The following is an 18,086-nucleotide window of genomic DNA, read 5'->3' on the forward strand; positions in this document are numbered from 1 at the left end:
CACAGCATTTTTCATAAAGCTCTAATGTTTATACCTGTTGATCAATTATAGACTCAATTTTCAGGACATTTTCACCAAGCCAAATTAAAACGAGATTATTTCTTTTCAGAATTAAAAGTATCTCAGGATCTAATCTGCAACCGTTTTTAATGCAGCCTGCAGAAAGGCTACCACCATCTGAGCTAATGGTGTTGCTAATAGCAGCGGTCATGGCTGCTCAGTGCTGCAAAAGACTCGTTCAGTGGGCAGATAGAGCTGCAGGCGACAGACTGAAGCAACGCGCAGCAGAGTCTCTCTCTCAGATTTAAAGTTTTACTGTCAATGAATTCTGATCTTGAATCCACTGCCTTTTTTAGCTATGCTCTTTCCAAGAGCTCATTCTGGGTTCCAGCTTTATTCCTTAATATCCTCACAATTATCTTTAAGGTTAAACTTTATGCAGTGGAGGAAGTATGACGCCCAAATTCAAGGTATTACAGCCAGACTCTTACTCTGTGTGAAAGTGGCTAATAAAAGTGTCAACTGGACATTTCTTTTCTTCCGAATAAAAACCAGTTCATGACACATCCGTCTATTTACCTCATAAACAGGGAACTTTTCAAACAGCCCGGCACACACACACCATTTAATTGGATGCCGCTGCTCACCCATCTGTACTCTGCATAAAGTGGCGACATTTGAATAGGAGGCGATTAACTTCTGTCCCACTTGTCCAGTGCCTGGCATCCCGGTCGTCTCCGAAATACCAGCCCGCCTTTATCTGTCTGTCCTTGCTGACAGATAACCTCATTCAGGCGAACTTAATGGTGTTATCCCCAGGGATTATGGATATGCCTCGCAGGACCGTGCGTGGCATTGGCTTTGGTTACACGGACAACCAAACAAATGAGACCTGTCAATTTCATTATTTAGCTGGATTCCCACGGCTTTGGGGGATGCGCCGTGCAGCACGGACACTGTAAATCAGCTGTGGAAGGAAGGGACATTTTTTCCTGCGACGAGCATTCTGGGACTGCTTATCGCTATCAGACGGCCATCATCACACCTACCTCCGCTTCTCAGTTTATGGCACAGACCAGCACACATCGTCCCCCCGCTGTTAAAGTACATGTGTAGAGATCAAATCAAATCAAAGGGACGCCTCGAACACAGGTCGAAACCTTGTTATGATTCTCGGTGTAAAGCTTGAACTAGAATATGAAATCCCTCTCAGCAACTTCCTGCACGTAGATGCTGCTGCTTTACGTGTCCTATGGCCTGTAAGAGTCATTTAAGGTAAAGACAACGAATGAACGCTGAATATGCAGCACGAAGGCAGCCACCGTCTCATCAATAATTAAGTTCATTCTTTATTTCCTCGTGTCCTGCAGCTTTAAAACGTTTTGAAAATAAGGTGCTTTATCTCCCCATAGACCTCGAGAAATGTACCCTTGCCTATATCTTATCAGATCGAGATAACTGCAGTATTCACAAGAGATCAGCCTGTTTTCAGATAGCACAAAATGCATTTTCCATACTCTCAAGTTGTGGAACTTGTGGCATAATTTGGCAATGAAAATTGCTTAACTAGCTTCACAGTCTAATCCACGTAGAGCTGTGCAAATTCAATAGATGCAATTGAACTTAATTTATAACTACAAATAAAGTGTTAATCATTTAATTATATTTATTATGAAAAGAAATCGTTGGCCTAGAAACCACAGACCAAATCGCTGCAGAGAACATTTTTGTGGAATGGAGCCACAGCGGCGGGGACCAGACCTAATTGCAGAGGGTAATATATAGCTATTGTCGATGATGCTTTTTTCGGGATGGTCAACAACAGCCTCCTTCTGGGATGAAATGACCCCGGGCATCAGGCTTAACGTGTCTGTGTGGAGGACAAAACGTGTTGTGGCAAAGCTGTCAACTTTTAAATAAAAAAGCCCATATCATTTATTCCCCCGACTGCCATTCTTGTGACCGAATCCTGGCCGTACCAGTAGCTTATATTTAGTTTCTTATTTCGAATTTGTTTGCTGCTCGTAGAGACCAAACAACTACATGGATACATATTTACAATCTTTGTACTGAGGCTTCCACAATGTGCCGAGAGATTGAGCCGAAAATTGCAACGACTCGATTCAGAGAATATCGTTATTTTCTGTAGTGCAAGCAAACATAATACGAGTAGAACAACTCCTTAAGATGTGATTGGAGTATCACTTCACACAGCTGCTCTGCCAACACAGTGCTGCTGAGGGTGTCTTTGGATTGTTGCATCCAATACCGACGGAGAATAATTTTTATCAGCTCTGTTGAATCCATCCATGACTACTGACAATAATGTTTTTGCAGCTGCTGTTTGTTTCTCACTTATTTATAGCACGTGATCGAAAAAGAGCAGGACACAAGGTCACATTCTCTGATTGAATTCAATGCTCTACTTAGTCAATGCTCTACTTAGTGAAGTGAAGGAGAATAACATCAATTTAAAGCTACGGAAAGATAACTTTGCACAATATTGTGCTATGGGCAGGAGGTCAATGCAGTTTGTTGGACTTTTAATATGAGCAAGCGAACAGTGTTGGAAACTTAAAATCCTCTAAGCCTCCATTCATTTCAGAGACAGTGAAGGACAAGCAGCTCTTAGTATTTGGTTAAATTAACTTAGCAAGGACTGAATGTGGACATGAATATGCGTATCTAAAAGCATTCGACTATAGTTAGAGGAGGAAAAAAAAACTCTTTCCAGAAAAACGCCTTCCAGTTGTGCCTCTTATTCCTCTCGGTGAAATTATGTTTTTTTGTACAGACTGCTGTACGTAATTACTGGGTATTTATTTTATATGTTTAACACAGATAAAGCCCCGGGCGCCACGTGTAGCCCGCAGAGAATCCGCCGTAAGACGCACAGATTTAACAACTCTGAGGAAGTTAACTTGTAACTAAATATTGCATAAAAATAAACAAAACAGAGGCATGGAGTTTGACAAAGATCCCCAGCCACTCGCTTGGATATTAAAACATCCTCCCCCTCTGTGGAGCCACTCCCTACAAGCGAAAAACAAAAAGCTCACTTTTCCCTCCAGACTCCTGCAACTACAGTGAATCAGCATATTGTTTGCTTCTCTTTCCCCCCCCCTCTGATTGTAGCAAAGGAGACGAAACAATTGGGAAAGTGATATAAGAAATTCAGTGTAAAAAGCAGAAAACCAATGATTTAGTCTGTCAGTCATGATACTTTTTTAAATCATCCGAGCCTTAATCAGGGCTCGTGGGGAGAGTGAGGCCACGGGGGGGGGGGAAATCATTGCTTACCAAGCTCTGTGTATGTTTTTGTAGTCAGAACTGTGTGGAAAGCCTGGCCAACAGGGTCAGGACTAGACATGGCAGGCAGGCAGAGACATCTTTCATTACGGGAGGTTTACTCACATGAGAAATTAACCGGCATCTAAAGGGGGGGGGGTAAAAAAAAAAAAGTACTGTTTCATCATCCGCAAGACCAGAGTCATTACCGAGCTTATCGAGTGTTTACCGAGCTCTAATTGAACTCAGGACGAGAGTAATAATCCAGTGTCAGGCTTCAGATCGCTAATGTGACATCATTGATGAGGAATAGCTACCAGCTTGGCACGCGCAAGCTAGCTCAGGGTAATGTTTTGATTAATACCGAATCAGACTTGTCACTCTACCCCCCCCCAGTGATAAATAGATGGGCGTTCATTACAAAGACTTTCCCGATCTTCCTTTGTCCCTCTCCATGTGTTGGCAAGTAGGTGAGATGATTTAAAAACTCAGAACATGTGGACAAGTGGGCACACATAGGAATGCATAGCCACGATTCAAGCTTGTGGGCTGTATTTTTAAATAATAACCCAATACGATAAATCAAAACGTTTTTTTTCCCCTTGCTTTTTTAAGCGATGCATCATAAAAATTTCCTGTGCTCTCTGCCCACTCCAGTGTGGAAACAGCCGGTGTCAGTTCCATCAATCACAGCCGTGGCAATCTCCAGTGCATTGTGTTTTTCGGGGAAGTTTCAAAGGAGCACAAAATGAGCAAACCCCTCCGTGCACACCAAGGCAACTAATGACATAATTTAGAGCGGAAGAGATGTGAGTAAAATATGAGGCCGGTGGGAGGAACTAGCAGCCAGCAAGTCACCGGTATAGCAACTGAAAAATGAAGCTTCAGTCATCTGACACTGTGCAGCCTTTTGTCAAAGAAATAAAACCCAAGACATGCCTGTTGAAATGGGCTTGTAAGAACCAGGGCCAGGCTAGATCAATATATGCGGGTCGATTTTATACCAACTCATGAAACATCTTTATGAGGCTGTTTTGAAATGTGGTTTGGCCTGCGCACCCACATGTTATGGTCAATATATCCCTCCGTCCTGCTGTACTCCCACCATTTTAAAGACTCTTCATTAAAATGATTATGCTCCTTATTTAAACTGCTCGCATAGACCGTGTCTTTAAACATTTAGTGCAGATATTTTATGTAAGAAGACAGGAGAATGTAAAAGAAAGCAGTAAAACATCTAGTAAAAACTGGCTAATATGCAGCACAACTTCCTTTTAATTTAATTGTTACTAAAACAGGATGATTTAATGTATCATTTATTGTTTGTGTTTCACAAAAACTGAAGTAAACTCAAGCAGGATTTAATTCAGATATTAATACAACAGTCCATAAACCCACAAACGACTTTTGAGAGACCACGTTATACCATTATAAATCTACAGGGCCACCAGACCGACTCCTCCATCCATAGACGAGGTATAAGAGTGTATACCTTCCAGATGCTTCACCTCTTACAACGAATAAAGCTGAAATAAGTTACTACACACAAGCCTGTGTTACACTTGTACTTTTAACTTGTATGTTTTGGGCTTTTTCAGAAGATAATCTGGTATTACCTGCTCTTCTCCTCAGTCTTTGTTTTGGCGAATATGCAATTCTTGGGAAAAAATGCTGTTGCTCGCATCTCATTACATTATTCACTTTGTTTCTGGGTGTGATTAATTATCTGGGGGTGTGATAAATTGGCACCGTATCGTAATTATATTTGTATAATGTCTTTTCTGCTTCATTTCAGCTCCTACATGTGCCGGAAATTCCTTAGCAACACTGAAAATAATTTGTAATATTAATTGTCTGTCAGAAGTTTTACATATTTTGCCATGACAACAGTCATCAGTGTCTCAGTGTGCAATCACTGCATACAACTTTGAAGTGTCATAAAGTGCCAATTATATTATAAAAGCAAATTGCAGTCATAAATTCATTAAACCTTTTAAAAATGTAATAATTATGTGACATGAAGATAATATATTTTTAAATATGAAAGAAAAGGTACAAGTTTAGTTTTAATTTAACTTTTTCAGTATGGCTCTGCCGGAATATCTCGAGCAGCTTATATGGATATTGCAGATATCATTCAATTTCTTTATTTAAATGAAGCAGGTAATAAAATGAGTTTTTCATTAGGCTGTATCAACCATATGTCATATATTTGTTTTACATGTAGCGAGGGAAAGTAATAGCCCTGTTCCTATGGTTGCATGTATATGGTAAATCAAAGGGGATCCAAAATAGACCCCTGTAGTACCCCACACAATAGAGGAGCATAATGTTATATCCAAGCCTTACTAAGAGGGACTTTTTGACAGAAAATATATTTAAATAGTGTTGGCTACAACCAGTACATAATTGTTGACCATAGCTTGATCAGTCATTCAACGATGTCATTGTTCTGTAAGAAGAACACATGAACAGATGACTTTTTTCAATTCTTAGATGGCATGGCAACTGCTCTGAAAGTTAATAATAATGGCTTCAAAAATTGTACCAACCAACCATCTATAGTTCTGCTTTTCAAAACCTAGTGGGTATACAGTCAGAAGGACATTTGGAAATTGTTGAAAGTGCCACAGTGCATTCCAGGGTTGACAGAACACTTTCACTGAAATGGGTTAATGTTAAAGGGTCAAAATCAAGCTACGGGCTGTATTTTAACAATTTAAACTCCTGGTCTGAAGCACACAGGATTATCCACTTCTGCTAGATAAACAGCAGAGAAGAGGGCCACTGAGCTGACACATGGTTTAAAAGGGATGTACTTAGTCTCTCAATTAATACTGGGTGTGTTTTGGGCATTACAGGCAATAAAATCAATGAGGGGACCATCTCCCATTCTCAGTAACATTCAAATGAACCTGCACATTGCTAGGCTGCTATTTTAAAGGGGGATTTGCCAGATAGTGGAAACAATGCCTCTTGGCTGAGGTAATAAATCCCTGATTTGAGTGTATGCCTCTGACCAGACCTGATTTTAAGACCATGGGCACGATAACGACCACCCTGTCAGTCTGGTATTTAACAAAAACATTCGCTCTTGGTCCCACCCTGTGCTGGTTGTAAAATAGGACCCTTGAACTGCTGCTGAATCTCCCTTTGTCTTTTGTAGAGTAGAAATTAAATCTCTCTGGGTTGTATTCGACTGGCTGCCAAGTCTGGGAATTGAACAGGGTTAATCATTACAAAACACTTTCTGGGATTCTGATCCTGTTTTTGCAATCTGATTTGAGAATAAGGTGTTCGCTGCTTCTTTGGTTGGATGCTGATTGCCATTAAATTAGAGCCAGGGGAGACAGTGTTTATCAGTCGTGTGACTGTGCTTCCTTCCTGCAGTGTCTCTTTAGAGGTTCCTTAACTTGTTAACCAAGGCAGAGAGGGTTTTAACTTTGTATATCTGACTGGAGCTATAGAATATTAAATGTTGGTGATAGAGCTATTAATGACTGACAAGCTCATCTGCGTTGAGCCCGTTTTGTTTGATTTTATTAGAAACATGCGGTTTTAGGTGAAAAACTCCTGACAGATGCGATAAACAGAGAATGCATGACCGCATGGGAGCAGGAGTGAATCAGTGTTTGTGGGCATGGGGTCAGGGGAGAGGAGCAACCTGGTAAAGCTATGCTCTGTGATCTGAGTTGGTGAAATCCACTTCCAAGTTCACATAATCCACACAGAAACTACGGGAGAGCACAACAAAAAAGACAGGTTCCCTGAGATGTGCTTTGCGCTTTAACAGTAGGTTACAATCTTTACAGCACATGTGGTGCCACAAGTAAAGATAAATCAAAGAATGTCTCCCACAATGCCCCTGCAGGGAAAATGGGGGAAGACACCATTGAAGATGCTGCTGTGGAGGATGGTTTTCAGTCAGGAATCAGCTCCAGTCTGCTGTGTCCAGTTGGGTCACCTTGCCTAAGATGTCCAAAGTCCCATGCGGCTGCTCGGTGTCATATGGTGAAGGGGTGAAGGTTCCCCAGAACCTGGCTGGGGGGTTTTGTGCCAGGCCAATTAGGTCAGCGGCCCTGGGGATCAGCCTTGTGAAAATGTGTGGGGAAGGTGGCTCAACAAAGAATAGGAAAACAATCTCCTCAGGTCTGACCATCGGTAAGGAGCTTGTGAAAGACCCCTGCCATGGCTGAGGAAAACTTTCAAATCCGATCCCGTCCCCAGCGAAGCAGGTGGTGTGACTCCTCAGCCAGGAGGCATAAGCTTGGTGCTTTTGTCAGTGTGTGATAAAAAGCCAATGTAGCACTGTGTCTGTTCCCAACTGGGAGCAAGCAGCAGGCGGAGGAGATGCCTACATACGCATCAGCAGCTTCTCTAAATCTTTACCAACATGCTTAAGAAACACCACCCGGCTTCAGTATCAGAAGTTCTTCCTTTTTGGCGGGTTGCCGGGTCAAATTGGTTTTTAACCAGCTTATCAGTGCCTTGTTTTCTAAGAAGAGTGAAAGGAACGCTGCTGGGAAATAGCTAGCTTTTTCATTTCTTCTTATTTGGCTTCCTGTCCCTTTCTCAGCCTTTTTCAGGTTATGCATTAGTGAGGGAGCAATGTCTTCACTTGCTTTTGATTCAGCCTGACATCTTTGCTCCCTGAGCCTTTCAAGATTGCTCTGGACCAAATAAAAACCCAATTAATTAATATATTTTTAAGAGATCTTATTAAAGAGGCCATAACTTGTGCGTTGCATCCACTGCTTTTTTTCATCTTTGTTGAAAAGATTCTAATAGACAGACTTTTTAATAGTTCTTATGTTTATTAACCACCTTCAGCTACCTCTCCACGTGAAGATTATTAATTGGAGGGTTTATAGTTCCAGGTGTTTCCTGTCAGGAATAGGCTGCAAGGCACTATGCCATCGTTACTTATGAAACATTTACACAGAGAATAATTCACCAATGCATTTTAGAGTGGCCGTCTTGCACATTGTCACATTAGAGAAAATGCTTTTACTCTTTGCTTATTTGTTGGATCTTTTTCTCAAATCTCACGACCCGTGCTAATTCCTGGTCGTCACTCAGAAGCTTCAGCCTGTCGGGAGCTGTTAGAGGTCAATGCTCTGCCTGTGACGTTCAAGTGGCCCAGGCTTGGGGAGACCCATCCATATTTTATTCTGGCCCATGGCAAGAGCCGCGCTATACATAGCACTTTTTATTCTTGCTCCTCTGGAAACAGGGGAGGCCTTAAAATATACAAGTAGAAGCCAAGGGTAGCAGGAATGAAACATGGGATCTTACATGCTTTGCATTTGCTAGGGATGAGTCAGTTAATGTCCCATTAATAGATAGATAGAAAGATAGATAGATAGATAGATTACTTTATTCATCCCCGAAGGGAAATTAAGTCGTCATAGCAGCCGGTATATTTGAATACAATAAAATACAATACAACAGAATAAAATCAAAAATATTGAGGTAGAAAGAATAAAAACAGAAACACAAGATAAATAGGTAGATAAGGTGCAGTGGCAAGATGATGGTAATAGTACTGATGATATGATGGTAATGTTATTGTTAGACAGTATATAAAAATAGTACAGTATATATAGTATATAATATAGCATAATATATATTTATATAAAAAGAAAAGAGAGGGGGTGGGGTTGGGATGTTGGCACGGGGAGTTGATAGTCAGATAGTCTTTTCAGTATATTTTTATGTATTTTTTCTTTTTGTCCCATCTTGACAGTCACAATAGCAGAAGAAAAGCTGTTCAATTCTTTGAGTGAAACTTGCTGAAGCTATCTCCCATTTCAGGGACTCCTTCATAACTCTACCATCTCCTGTCATAGGTTTGGTCTTGTTTGTGAGCCTGGGAATGCATCTAACATTCCCCACTTGGATTAGTAGATTACTGAGCTGTTGATTTAAGTAAACAGCCCATGTTCCTTTCATGTTACAACATTTTTTTTATTTTGTCAGATATAAGGAAATGTTGTTACACTTATTGAATTTTTTTTTTCTCTCGTAAGCATAATGTCATAACTTTAACATGGATGAGTATGGCAGATTTCAGGATTAATATAACATGAGTCTTCACCCCCTCAGTATAAACTTTCATTCATAGAAGTTTATATTATACTTTTATTGTGTTGTCTCTTCATCTTACTTTATGTTCACATACATTCATTCTTGCACTTTTTCTTCTGCGACAACTTTCTCATTATTACTCCCCCATCCATCTTCCTTTCATATTTTCATATTTTCATATATTCACATTTTCTCCCAACTTTGATGTGGATCTCACTCCTTCCATCACCTCCTTTGTCTTGCCTCCAACACCCGCTGCATCCATTGTCTGCCCTTCTCCTTCTCACACTTCTCTCAGCCTCCACCTCTTTGGCTACCTCAGCCACTCTCCATTCATGTCTGGATCCCTTGTTTTCTCTGACACTTTTGTCTTTTTCTGTGTATCTGTCTAACCTCTTACTCTCCTCTCATGTACCTGTCACACTTCCAGAGGCAGTGCTGTCAAAGCTTTCTCAGAAAGCCTTGCTGGGCCGCCCCTATTGGAACATTGGCAAATTTAATAAATCACACAGGGAATCAAAGCTGGGGTGAATTCCCACTTCCTCTCGATTGATCTCATCTGCTCGCCACATTCATTTGCTCCCCAAGCCGTGAAGGAATAGAGAGAAAACCATGGGAATATAGATGTTCAGTTTATATAGAGTAAGTGTGGATATGTGCCTCTATGCATGTGGGTGTATGGTGGCATGCATTGAAAAAAATACGAGAGAAAGTGAGTAATAAAAGGAAATGTAATAAAACATTGAAATCATCTGCAATTTAATTTCTCGGGCTCTCACTTCCTTTTCTGCCTGCAGACTTTCTTCAAATTAAAACAGCAGGGGTTTGTAGGGTCCAAAGATCTACAGAAATCCCCCTATCCTTTCCCTCATGGCTACGTCCGCCTCTATGAATATGAATGCTGTTGTGCAACCAAGCAGGATGGCTAAGAATAGGAAGAAATCCGTAGCTGACTCACAGATGTTAAAAGATGCATGTGTTGCGAGTGTAGCATTAAATCACAGCATTTGTTTCTGTTAAAACATGTGTCATTTCATTTAGTCAGTGGCGTACCACCTGGTTTTTACTGGGTGTTGCCAAAAAATGCCTTATGATGTAAAACTGTAAATTTGATATACTGACAAGTAGACCTTGACAAAAATACATTTTATAGTTTAGGTGTTTCAGTTATGAACCAAATTATTGATTACATTTCATTTTTGACACATCGGGAATGATCGTTATTAATATTATTACAATTCATCCTTCATTCATGGGGACATTTAGAAGCAGCGTGTGGATATTGTATCAACAAAACAAGTAGGGTTCATCCCCTGGGGACCATTGATGTCTTTTTAAAATGGTATTGTGCTGTTGTTTGGAAGTTGAACAAAGAAACAGTGTTGTTTTTTTCTGGCGAGGAAATGCTGCATAATAGAATCACCTTGTAATGCAGTGATGGCTACGACAGTGTAAACTCATATTCGGCTGAATGGAAAGGCCACTTTAAATGTAGTTGCAACATTCACCGGCTCCGAATCAGCATCCAGCCCGGGTGGCTGTGCCTCGGGGGGGTAGAGCGGCCTGTCCTTAAACCAGAGGGTGGTTGGCTACAAGTCAGTGCAATGACCTTGAGCGTGCAGTCCTCCCAGTCCGCATGCAGAAGTGTCCTTGGGCAAGATACTGAAACACAATTTGCCCCTGATGGCTGTGCCGGTCCCACAGAGAAAGTGCTGCACATAGATGCACTGTATGAACGTGTCTGTGAATGTCAGAATCTGTCCTGTAAAGTGCTTTGAGTGATCATCAAAAATCGAAAAAAAAACCAATATAGATACAGACCATTCGCAACCCAGTTTCCTAAAACAGATGTTTGAGCATGAGCAGTCATTTGATAAAGAATGGATTCTACACAGTCTCTTACTAAAGGTAGTATACAGGTGAATTCACAGCTCCATAATCCATCTCCCAAACTGCATTTCTATACCTGCCTCAGGGCACAGGGCATTGTGGAAGAGCCTGGACATGTTTCCTTGTGTCTCGCTGACTTCCACCAGAGAGGAGAAATGTCTCATTGAGCCCAAAAGGAATAAGGGTCAAGCACTATTTGTGGACAGAGAGTCATGGTCAAAGGTTTCACTTTCTGACAGACAGTAATTCCCTTCGGCTGTATCAGCGAATTGGTTCAAGCCTAGTCTTGATCATTTAGCTTTTGTGGAGCAGCTAGGGCTTCAGAGTATTTTTCTTTTTTGCTGACGGATCAACGGCTGCCCTTCCTACTGCTGGGTATCACTTTCTGTGAAGGTACAGGCATTATTATATCCGATTCTGTCATGATATCCAGCAGCTGTCTATCTTTGGAAGTACGTTTTCTGCAAAGTGCCGACTTCCCAGTGACTTTCTACACAAGTTATTATTGCTGTTTTTCTTGTTTATTCATTCACATTAAATCAATCTAATGCCAACTTTTTAATTAACCGTGACAAGTTAGACTAAATGATATCACCTGCATTCTTCTTCTTCTCGCGTATCTGCATTTTCTTCCTGTCATTGTTCAGTAAGTATTAACCCATCAAACTATAAAAAGAAGATGTCAAAATTGACAGGGCCTCTTGCCACACGCTTACAGGAGAGATAATGTCGGGGTTTCAGGAGACACAAATAATTAAAAAGAGATAGAGTTCATTCACTGCATTTAGCTCAGTGATGGGAGCAGTGGAGAAGTCAGTTAATTATGAACAATGCAGATATACTTTAGTACTAATTTGTGGATGGCTGTGACAAACCTCTAATTGGGTTCAGCCACTAAAGTATAAAAGCATCACTTGATATTTTGAGGTCGGAAGGTTAGATTGGTATTGAGATGAATTAAAGAACACCACTAGATTATAATATATACATTTATACTCATTTATACACTTACTTGCCTGTTTTGCATACAGTGTAACCAGCAGAAGGTGAGTGCAGCTGAACAGCAGAAAACTGTGCTTGGCTTCTCTTCCTGTTCTGGGCACTGTGAGACCACCTGTAACAAGTTGACTGAGGCAACATGCTGTTGACATCCACTGCACATGAGAAACTGTTAACACACACTCAGCAGCACTGATAAGGGAGTACGTGGAGATGAAAAGGAGAAAAGAAAGGCACCAGAGCTTTGGCTGACATTGAACTCAAGATGAGAATCCAGTGAGGACTCGGAGTCTTGGGAAACACACATGTCAGAATAAAATATATCAGGAGCCGCTTCTGGCACAGAGGAGGAACGGGGAATAACAACAAAGTAGTGAGGGATTCACAGGAGAGAGAACACTGGAGAAACAACATTTCTTTATTCTTGTGGTTGATGTGTGATGACATGGATGGCCTTCCTAAAGGCAATCAAGTGAAATGATTGCTCTGCATATATAAATATGAACAACCAGGAGAACTGCAGGAACATTTCCGTCACAATTTAAAGGGGGCTAGTATCTGTTTGTGGGGAAGACGAAGATAAAAACACGCAAACGCGAAAAAAAAAGGTTGCGACAACCTTTACCGACAAATCACATTTCTTTCAAGGAGACTGTGGCTTCTGTCCGGCCGAGCATCTCCTCTTTCCTCCAAGTGGAACAAAGAAAGGGAGATAAAGGGAGTTCTAAGAGGACATGAAAAATGTATGGAAGCAGTTGGCCTCAAACGCGCTGTCAGCGACTCTATTTACTCCCGGCGGGTCAAAGCTTAAGTGCACGGCGCCCGGCCCGTCTTTGTTTGTTCGCTAACTCCGAGCTCCTGAATTAGCCTAAAACCGCTATAAATGCCAACAGAAAAAAGAACGCACCTTTTTTTGAGTACCTCGTTTTTCTTTCAACTTTGATTTCAAAGTCACTGTGTTAGTGCAGTGCAGTTCTGCCTTTCATGCAGGAACATGCCCGGAACATTCAGGTGAGGCGTCTGGGTAGAACAGGCCGGAGGCAGGATGTTATTAAACACTTTTTTGTGAACAGCACATCAACACCAGCGTCTGTCTTTATCCCTATCTTTGTCTGTGGCCTTTACGTGTCGGACACCTTTTAGCAAATATTTGTATCTATATGTTTTTTGCCCTGTTTCGTCCGTCATGTTTAATGGAGGTCATCAACACGCCCACTCGGTTGATGTGCATTTTTGGAACATTTTCCTGCTGTACTCTTCCATTGGCTCAGCCTGACACTTTAAGGCCATTTTACTAGAGGACTGTCAGGAAAAGTTTGAGAAAAGTTCAGTTCCAGGAGCAAATGGCTCAGACGTTTGGATTCTTACATACAGGCCCAGACTTCAGTGCATGTCTGAAAGCACCTTTTAAGGGAATTAAAGTCCCATCCGCTGTGCATGATGGAGAAAACTCCACCACTCTATAGCCCCTTAAATCTAGGATATTCACACTACATTGACGTCCATGAATAGATGAGGAAATAAGACACATTTTAACAATGAGATGTACAATTTAAGAGAAACTTTTCCTGGGCCTGAATGTCAAAGCCGGGACATTTTCTCCTTTTTTTTAATGTATTGAAGTTCCAATCTGTCAAAGTACAATACATTCTGGGTCAGAACATTTTCTGCTGCAGCTTAACACTGACAACTCAACACTTTATTATATTTCACTTTCACTCTGGCTCTGATCACATGCCTTTCACCTAGTGTGTGGAACAGTCCTCTAAATGTTACATTTAAAGATCCTTTAAAGGTGCGTCCATGACATTGTCCTGTTTTTCTCCACAGTTTTAAACATCTGATTCCCAGTGAACCGCAGCAAAGCTTTTTACATTCGCCTTGTACAAAGTGGAGAATACAGTCGCATGTGTACAATGATGTGTGTATTATTCACAGAGGAGAGCGCTACCTTCTTGCATCACTGTGCACGATGCCGCGCACTCATATGGGACTTACACTGGTGTGAAAAACAGAGTCGGGCTCGGCTGGTTTGAAGGAAAGTGGGAAATCCGTCGCAACCCTGTGCCAGAAAATCCAAGAAACTTAGTAGTTTCTGTGTTGGATAAAAAGGGAAGCAAAGGAAGAAAGAGGAGCAGACTCCACTCACAGCCAAGAGTCGGTGTTCATGCACTTTGCGAGAGCATCGCCAGAAGCGTCTGCTACAGTAGCTGTTTCAGCATCAAAGCCGGTGTGAGGCTTGTGGTATTTTAGTCAGAAACATTTTTATTATTATTCATTGTACTCTTAACGATGAATACAATTGACCTCAGCACGATTGCAGTGTTCAAAGTAGTTTCCCCCGACCAGCAGGAACGCCTTCGCCCATTAAACAGGGCAGAAGATATAGGAAAAAAGATGCATTACACTGTGTGTTTATTGTTACATCCATCTGAGCATATGGCAACATAGTAAAGGAATAAATACTTTGGTGTATATAAAGGTCTTGTTTGCTGTAAGTAATAAAGTGTAGGCTGCTGTCTTGTAAACATCAAGGTTATTCACGAAAGCAGCTGAAAGCAGTGAGCAATATAGAGTGAGCCATGTATGAATGAAGGTCAAGGTGGTGAGCAGCTGCATTGAGGGTAAGCAGCAATTCATACAAACTGGACATACTTTGTACACAAAGCACACAGATAAGTTTGTGAAATTAATTTCAGCCTGAAACATTATATGGATTAAATTATTAGTTTAAGATATCTTGAAGTTATTTATTTTTTTGCAATAAATAGATCTTAAAGACTGTTTCTCCAGAGGTGTGTTGCTAGGTAACAATTTAGCTCCAGGTTTAATTTCCTCCAGCTATATTAACACACCCTGCAACAGGAAATTAAACTGGAAATTAAACTGGGAACATTTTAAACGGTAGCCAGTTGGGTTATGTAGCCATGTGTGCTATGTAAATGCACCTGGCAGCTTCGATTCCAGAGGTTTAGTCAAAGATAAAAAAATTAAAAGATCAAACACAAGTCTAAACCAGCTCTCAAACCTTGTGCCTTGAAATCAGCAGGTGAAGTATTATGCCTTAAGGATGAGACCCATATATAAAGGGGATAACCATTTCATTGAAACAATTGCTCTCTGCTCTTGACTCTTACTCACAGCAATTACCCCCCATCCTGGGCCACTGCTACTTTCACTGCATTACCTGTTCTCTTCTGACTGTAAAGCTTTCCACAGAGTTGATGCTGTTCGTGTTTGCTCAGTAGGCCGTGTAGTTCAAGTGCTCGTCTGCGCTCAACCTCCAGTTAACATTTCCGACGCCTTTTTGGAACCTAAGATCCATTTAAATAGTGATAACAATGATCATTTTAACACTCTGTTCAAATGAATCCAGAAGGCATCCTGCCCTCTGACTGAGGGGACGATTACAGAACTCAATGTAACGCTTTGCAAACACTAAACAAAAGGAACTATGCATTGTGTTTTTTGTTCCCTGCTAATTGTGGGTTAATTGTGCGTGTGCCGTTTCTTTACCATTAGTGTAATTGCTCTGCTGTTTAGGATATATGGATGATTCTTTTATACCCAAACTCAAAGGATGAAGCTTATCACAGCTAAAGCTTATAACTCTATTTATTATAACCCCAGCACAGTGTCTAGCAAAGCTATGCAAATATACCTTATAGCAACTAATCTGAATATAATGGATAATATATAGCATTTCCCTGTTTGATAAACCATACCTATAGTAGAGTGAGTTGAGTTATCCATAAATAAATCCAAACCCATGTGTGCTGCTGGGACACGGTTTCTATTGAAGCCGCCTGCAACACCTCTGTTATTGTTAGCTTTGCTCGTGCAAGATCAAAAACAATGCGAATACTTCTGCCTCTTCACTTTCACCTCCTCCTCTTCATCTCCCTCCTCCTGCACTCATGCACGCTCATTGTCATGCATGATAAGTCTCCGCCAAGCGCAACGCTTCACCATTACTCATGGAAGGAGCGCACCTCAAAGCCAGACTGACACATCAAAAGATGCTGATGATAGGTGGGCGCAGTAGTATTTTGGGTGATGAATGGCCCCCAGCGTTTGGAGAGGGCTATTTTCAATGTGTTCTTTGGTTTTGGGGCTATAGTTATCCAACCTTGCACACCTTATACTGTGGCCACCATACAGGAAACCTTGCAGATGGACTAAAGACCCAACTATGCCAATGGAACTTTTGATTGAATATTTATTTAAGCCTCGGAAGACACATTGAGGGATAAGACCCTCATTTTCAATGGTGCCGAGGGTACAATAAAAAAGTTGATACATTAAAAGTTAATACATTGAATAAATAGGAATGAAATAAATATGCATATATATATACACAGTAATACAAGGTATAAAACAATTCGTCAATAAAATACTATGGCAAAGTCAACTAGCAGTTACAGTCATTGCAGGAGAAGTCAGCTGTACATGAGACCAGACTCGAAAACTCTGTCAATGAAACAAATGAGCGCAACTTTAAAGATTTTTGGACCTCATTCCAGATGTAGGGGGCTTTATAATAGAAAGCTGTCTTCCCCAAGTTGGTCTTAACACGAGGTACATACATTGAAAGCCAGCTCTGGGAGCGAGTATTGTGGGTATTAGAATTCCAGCTGATGAGAGAGGAGAGATATACTGGCATTAGCCCAATGATTGTTTTGTAAATATACTGAACTGAATGAATACTTCATAAAAATTGATCACAGCAATATTTTGGAACAGAAACTATACATTCATATGCGGTTGATATCATTGTCTATCGTTGCAGCTTTTCTTGTGTTGTACACAATACGTATCTACCTATAATGAGTCCCTTTGCTACCACACATGACTAGATAGGTCATAGCGATTGTATGTCCTTTCCTTTTGTAATAAGGAAAAAGAAGCAATCCCGCCCTCTGTCTACTCTCCCTTCTGTCCCCATCGCCAGTTGTTTTGGAGTCATTCATCAGGAAGAGTGAGGCTGAGCCATCAGGGGAAGCGCTGGCAGGATCCCTGTAGAGCTGAGGCAATATTGAATTGATGGAATCATTTAAAGGCCTGAAAAAAAAATTGAATAAAAGGGGAAAAACGTGGTGCTGCAGCTCTACAGTGACTAAATAGGACAACCTGGTGTCTCATGCTGCATATAATCTCTTATCTTTCTGAAAAATATTTTAAAATGTATAAACCAAGCCATTTTGGGTTCATGACTTTCTATATTTCTGTTGTTTGTGTGTTTTCGCTCTATCTGGAGTGTCAGTCACTCTTTGCGAGATGGTTTTCAGTTTAAAGCCTCATGACATGCCTGCCACTTTCACTCTGCATCTCTTCTTCTCAGCCATCGACCCAAACACCGAGTCAGTGGAGGATTTGATGCAGAGGTTCCAGGACAGTTTCCGTGTTCCCAACACGCCAACAGATATGTCTCACTACCAGCACGTCATGCACAGCTCGTCAACCGGCCGCCGGAGGGCCCCCAGCCACACCAGGGGTAGGACACTAACTCTTTAAGAAAGTTGACAGTTTTGCTGACGGAATGTTACAAACCCTTGCATGAAAGCTCCATTTGCAATGTTTGGATGCTCACTTTCATATTACGATTTATACAGTGTTCTGCTTTCGTTTTTTGTGTATTTTGATTATATGTTTGAGCTGCCTCCACTCTGCTTTTTTTTCATGATGCGTACAAATACATGTTGATTTCCTTCCCCCCACTCAAACACCTGAGCAGCCATTTAAGCCGCATTCGTGGTTGACAGGCTTTTAGGATGTCACAGCTTGAAAATCACTTTGTAACTGCCTTTTCATATATCACCAAG

General features: G+C 41.1%; 1 protein-coding gene across 1 annotated transcript in view; it reads left to right on the top strand.

Annotated features, from left to right (window-relative positions):
- Positions 1-18,086, top strand: part of LOC133012294 (astrotactin-2-like) — a 243,249-nt gene that overhangs the window by 69,738 nt on the left and 155,425 nt on the right. The window contains exon 4 of the mRNA XM_061080275.1: positions 17,606-17,758. Coding sequence (XP_060936258.1) covers positions 17,606-17,758 — 153 coding nt within the window. The remainder of the gene's footprint in view (positions 1-17,605; positions 17,759-18,086) is intronic.

The sequence above is a fragment of the Limanda limanda genome, chromosome 1, assembly GCF_963576545.1.
Source record: "Limanda limanda chromosome 1, fLimLim1.1, whole genome shotgun sequence".
Lineage (NCBI taxonomy): Eukaryota > Metazoa > Chordata > Actinopteri > Pleuronectiformes > Pleuronectidae > Limanda > Limanda limanda.